We start from the raw sequence: 5,823 nt of genomic DNA on the forward strand, positions 1-5,823 counted from the left end.
AGCGAGAGAGAGAGAGAACTATTGAATGAACATAAGGTACCCTTTATTACAAGCTCACCCAAAAATATGCAGATATAATATATGTATAAGTTTATCTGGCGTTTTTTGATTACAAGTCAGGTCTTTGAATAAAATAGAAGAGCTTCAAAGAACAGTAATTCTGTTGGAGTTTTTGAGAAAAACTATCTCAAAGTTCTGTAAATGATATGACTATATTTTCGAGTGGCAAGTGAAACATCGAACAAAGTGCCCCGATTTAAATGTTATTAATTTGGCTTAGAGAAAATCGAAAATCGAAATTATACAGATACAATGAGTTTTGACACAATCGTCAATAGCCTAAGCGAATCGAAAGAGGAGGGATCTGATGAGGATTTCGATGTGCTGGTCGCCGTTGAGGTCGAGGATCCAACAGTGATGCGCATCGGTGTCATCGCCGATACAGTAAGATAACGCAGCAATGATTGCGATAATTTGATACAAATTATTGACTATTTTGAAAATAGGAGGTAACCCTGGGCTTATTTCTGGCTGGCATTGGCTATCATCGTGAGAATTTTCGCAACTATCTAATGGTTGAACCAAGTACGTAAGTCTTTAGAACTTATTATATCGATTGATGTGCCTCATATTCATCTCAAAGGCACTACGCTGGGGGAACTTGAGACATTTTTCCTTATTATGTACAAGGGGGGCAATATTGGCATTATACTGCTCGACTATCCGACGTCAAAGCGTTTGGCTCATGTGTTGGATAAGTGCAAGAATATCCTGCCCATTATCATCATATTGCCCACAAAGACAACCATTATGCCCTATATGGAGGAGAAGGATCGTCAACGTCGACAGCGTATGCGAGAAGCTTACACGTAAAATATATTCATTAAAAATAAACTCTAGTATCTGAATAATATAATTGGAAAAGTAAAGAAAAAACAACTTAAGAGCGTTATTGCCTCCTCTTATGGAACATATCAGTCAATCTGAAATAGGCCTGCCAAGCAACATTTGCTCCTAGATGAGGAAACAGTTCCCAACTCACACTAAAAAGTGCTCCCAGCCCTGTGGCAGTAATAATTAAATATTTGTGCCTCAGAAAGTTACACATTGTTAGAAAGCCCAATTAGTTAGAATTTTTTTTGTTTTCTTGGAATGACAAGCAATCTGTTACTTTGCATTCTATGATGAAACATCGTATGCAAACTTAAGACAATGTCTATATTAAGGCTAAAAAAAAAAGGCAGTTAGCCAAAGTAGAAATGCTTGGGGCCAATTATAAGTGAACTTGCACGTCACTCTAAGGACAAAAGCTGGCGACGCAACGCTAATTTACACCTGATTAGGAGAAAGACCGCAGGATAACTAATTGAATCATAGCTATTAGATGCTTGAGTAGACACAGTTTGCTGCTCGAAGTGTTCCATGGCTCACCTCTCCTAGCCTTCCGAGGTTTGTTCTGTTCTGTGCGTAATTTATGCGCATTTCAGATGATGGCCTCGATTTCTCATGCGTGGCTGGCACCCCGAAAAACGCCAGATGGACAACGTCTGTAACTGACTGGTATATACACTCAGAAAAATAATTGGTCCATATATTATGCAAAATTACCCCGAAGACGAAAATTAAAAAAAAACAATTCGGTTTTTATCAGAAATATACTTGCTGAAGATAAGGCAAAGATATGGTAAATTTCTAAAATTAATGTGGATTTTTCTTCGGAGTGTATATATATCAGACTTATTCTATGGATGAGGATAAAGCATAAGTCAGTGCTTGTGGCAAAGGTGTGCCAGCACGTACTCAAACTTGGTAAATTTGTTAGACGAGCGACGCAGCGTTGACATTTTCATTCCCAATCACGTTCTCACTTAGAATGTGTGCGTTAAGCGAGTGTGTCAATTGATGTGTGTGCGTGTGTGTGTGTGTGTGCGTGTGTGTGTGCGTGTGTGTGTGTGTGTGTGTGTGTGTGTTTTAGAGTATGAGCGAATTGTTTTTTTCTTTTCGTTTTTTTTTATACATTATATACAATAATAGGAAGAAAATTGTGTGAAAAGTGTTGTTCCGCCTAAGATCAATAAGGATGCATTGAACAATGAAGAAAATATTCCATGGCAATATGGCAAAAAAGAAAAAGTGAAAATTTTAAATGCGGAACATGCTGCTTTTTTTTTTTGGGGCAGAGTATATTATTGGAGGTATGATTGGCGAAATGTGCGCAATTAATTTTGTAAGACGCGTAAAAGTGAATTAGCGCTAATTCCCTGGAGAGTAAGAGAGTGTCTTAGGCACAACCACACACGAATGTTGGTTGGTTGCTTGTTTTAATGCCTATTGACACGCCCACTGCCAACGCTGTCAGGCTGTTAGTTAGTGCGTCAGTTTGTCCGTCAGTCAGTCAGTCAGTCAGTCAGTCAGTTAGTCTGTTAGACAGCCCCTCAGTTAGAGCTTGAGCTGTTGTCTGGCTTTGATTTTGCCCCGACTCAGAAATCAAAGCATACTTTCAGGCGCTCATCATCAACCCCTAGAAGAAGAAGCAGCAGAAGCAGCAGCAGCAGCAAATGAGACCGATGAGACAGATGAGGCAGAAGATGAAGAAGAAGAGGAGCAAAGTCAACAGGTCGCATGCGTAAATTTAATTACACTTATGGATAAGTTTATGAGATCTCTATGCCTCCGGCATTAAGTAGCATGAACTGTATTTTTGGTTGTCGGCTCTGTTTCAATTTCATTAAATGTTCAGCGTGCTGCTTTCGATACAAGTTGGGAAACTTTGACATTTGACGCAGGTCTGGGAAACTGACGAAACAACATTAAACAAGCAAAAGTCTTTTCAGCTACACCCAAAGGGCGAATGGGGGACGAGGCGGTACACTTTAAAGTCACCTATCATCCAATTTAATTCATTTTAGATTAAATGCTTAAGCAGCGTACAATTTATTGACACAGCATTAAAGCCTAGACTGGCAAAAAATTACATGACTATAGACGAGAACAAACAACTGCAGCTACTCAAAAGCTGAAAAAAAATGAAAAATGATATTGATATATTAAGTATCTTTACATACTCCTAGTTCAGCATTATCTTCACTATGTCTTCGGAGCCTGCAGGGTATTTTCCAGTTGAGTACATGTATATACATATGTATATATACATGAGGCGGGCGATATTTGTGTTTCTTACTCTAGAGTTTCTCCCGTTTAGCTCATTCGACTAAAACTTTCCGAGTTGGTTTGTTGGGCGGTGGTGTGGGTGGGGCAGGTGTAAGATTGGGATAGGGATGGCTTATCATTATTGAGCCTGGGCTCAATTTCCATGGCTTTAAAGTGAAATGCTGACAGCACACACGCACACGGGGCATGAATGGGGGCATAAGTGGCTGACATTGTTTTTACATTAAAATATCAATGATTTCGCTGCGTGGTGTGTGTTTGCCAGGTTCCATCCCTCGACTCACCTCACCGCCCAACAACTGCTTTCCGTGTCTCACATGAGGCTTCTTATGCATAGAAATTATTTATGCAAACAACTTTTGCGCAACAGCTAAAATAATAAACAAAAGCAACAGCACAACAAGGCAAGATGGAAAAGAACTTTGCAACACAAACACACACACACAAAGCTAACAAGAGGCGTTAACTGTGCCACGCCCACCTTCGCCTGGCACCCAACCCATTCAAGAGGTGTAACTCAACACAGCCAACAATTTGCACGCAACACTCAATTGTTCATTGTTCCACACGAAGCATTGTAGTTGTTATTGTTATTGTTATTGTTGTTGCTGTTGTTGTTGCTTTTGCTGTTGTTGTTGCTGTTGTTGTTGCTGTTGCTGTTGTTCATAAGCAACGAGTGCCACATAAAATCAGAGTTTGCAACATTAAATATGTTTCAAATGAAAGCAAAGCGTCTTTTCTGTTGCATGATACATTTCAAGAGATATTAGCAGACAGAGAATCGCATATTGATTTTAATTCTTTTACAAAAAGCTGTTCTTAAGCAGGTTCTGAGATTAAAAAAAAAATAAAAGAAAGGTAAAAACAAGTTAATCTTTGCTTCTTTTAATTTGAATTCTTACTCATTTATTTTTTCGCTAAACAACATTTTCTTCGTTTGATTTATATATTTTGATCATCGTTTGAACTTTCTAATATTTAATACAATTTTATTTTCCATATTGAGTTCTGAATCCGTTTACAAAAGCAACTTACAAAAAAGGATTCCGACTCTTGTGATTCACTCAAAGGATTAAAACTAAATTGATGTATTTTTTATCAAGATTTTTTTTTTTTTTGCTTTCCTTTTAGTAGTTCAATTACGGTTCGCAGGACAGGGTCACACTCAACGTAGTGTTACCTTGGAGACTAAATCAGTCTGTGTGTGTGTTTGTGTATGGGCGTGTGTGTGTGTGTGTGTGTGTGCCAATGGCAAAAAAAACATTGCGCAATAAAAAATCAAAAGGAATATGCTGCTAATATTTTTTGATTTGTTGCCATTTTATTCTTTTTTATTTCCATGGCTTTTTTGTGCTTTTGCTGCTGCATACGCACACACAGACGCACACAGGAGGCTTAATCTGCCAATAACGAGGGACACACACACACACACACACATACACGCACACACACACAACATAGTGAACTGAAAGACAACAACAAAATAGAAGTGACTGCGATAAAGAGAGAGAAAGATATACAGAGAGAGAGAGAGAGAGAGAGAGAGAGAGAGAGAGAGAGAGAGAGAGTGAGAGAGAGAGAGAGAGGGGGAGGGGGGGTGGCTTTCCACAATTGGCTCAGTCGCCGAGCAATGCTGCCTGCGTGCCTGGCTACATTGACATACCCCTCCGCTTCCCCTTTGCAACACCGGCTCCCCTCCTCTTTGCCGTAGCTGGCTTATACGCTTCGTTGGGTCCAGCATTCAGTTGGATGACATACATACATACATACATACATATATACATACATATAAACATACACACATACATATACATATACGTATAGAGATACATATGTGCCGTTTTACCTGTCAATTTTGGCATTAAAATTTGCCTTTCATACTCTGACAAGCCACAGGTGATTCTCCCTATCTCTCTCTCTCTCTCTCTTCCTCTCTCTTTCTCTCTCTCTCTCTCTCTCTCTTCCTTTGTCTCTCTCTCTCTCTCTCTCAATCGCTCTTGACGTCGACCTCGCTGCACGGCCTTTCAACAGCAAAATAAAGTGAAAAAAGACAACAGCAACAACATCAACAAGTCGAGAGTAATTCATTGCAAAAATGATAAGCTCGCAGATACCCTGTACGCAGCTTCTGCATCTGAATGTGCGGTTAAAATTCCTCATTTATCATTTGACATTCGAGAGCAACAAATTATTCAATTCATTTCTATTCCAATATATAATTCTGATACACAACTTGAGCAAGCTTATTATAACCGTTTTGTAGCACATTTCAAAAAGGGTATGGGATCTGTGTTATGGGACCCCGGTTTTGTAATGTTTTTTTGTTTTGTTGTTTTTTCCTGGTTCGGATTCTGTTCTGTTTCGGAGCTTTGGATCTGTTTCCACGGCCTGCAGGCAGCTCAGCGATATTGGAGTGCAATAGTGGTGGGTTGAGGGGAAGGGGAGACGAGAGCAGAGCTGAGTGATTTTTCTTTAAGTTTATATGATTTAATATCGTCGAATGACGAAGCGAAAACAATCGAATCGAACCAAGAACCACTCAGAAGCCATTCTTTAGCCTTTTGATAGGACTCTTAAAGCTCTAACCTCCCTCTCACTATCTCCCTCTCTCTCTCTCTCTCTCTCTCTCTCTCTCGCTTTCTGTCGCTATCT

General features: G+C 39.5%; 1 protein-coding gene across 1 annotated transcript; it reads left to right on the forward strand.

Annotated features, from left to right (window-relative positions):
• The first annotated feature begins 291 nt into the window (after nt 1-291).
• LOC6566368 (V-type proton ATPase subunit F) lies at nt 292-916 on the forward strand. Its single transcript, XM_001992011.2, has 3 exons — nt 292-444; nt 507-585; nt 644-916. The coding sequence occupies exons 1-3, from the start codon at nt 313-315 to the stop codon at nt 871-873; spliced, it is 441 nt and encodes a 146-aa protein (XP_001992047.1). The 5' UTR covers nt 292-312; the 3' UTR covers nt 874-916.
• The last annotated feature ends 4,907 nt before the right edge of the window (nt 917-5,823 follow it).

The sequence above is a fragment of the Drosophila grimshawi genome, unplaced genomic scaffold, assembly GCF_018153295.1.
Source record: "Drosophila grimshawi isolate 15287-2541.00 unplaced genomic scaffold, ASM1815329v1 contig_848, whole genome shotgun sequence".
Classification (NCBI taxonomy): domain Eukaryota; kingdom Metazoa; phylum Arthropoda; class Insecta; order Diptera; family Drosophilidae; genus Drosophila; species Drosophila grimshawi.

Bases quoted from the DNA above. Each gene is read 5' to 3' on its own strand.
- LOC6566368 (XM_001992011.2), top strand. From the start codon at position 313: ATGAGTTTTGACACAATCGTCAATAGCCTAAGCGAATCGAAAGAGGAG. The intron at 445-506 runs GTAAGATAACGC...TTTTGAAAATAG, and splicing joins TCGGTGTCATCGCCGATACA to GAGGTAACCCTGGGCTTATT. The intron at 586-643 runs GTACGTAAGTCT...TTCATCTCAAAG, and splicing joins CTATCTAATGGTTGAACCAA to GCACTACGCTGGGGGAACTT.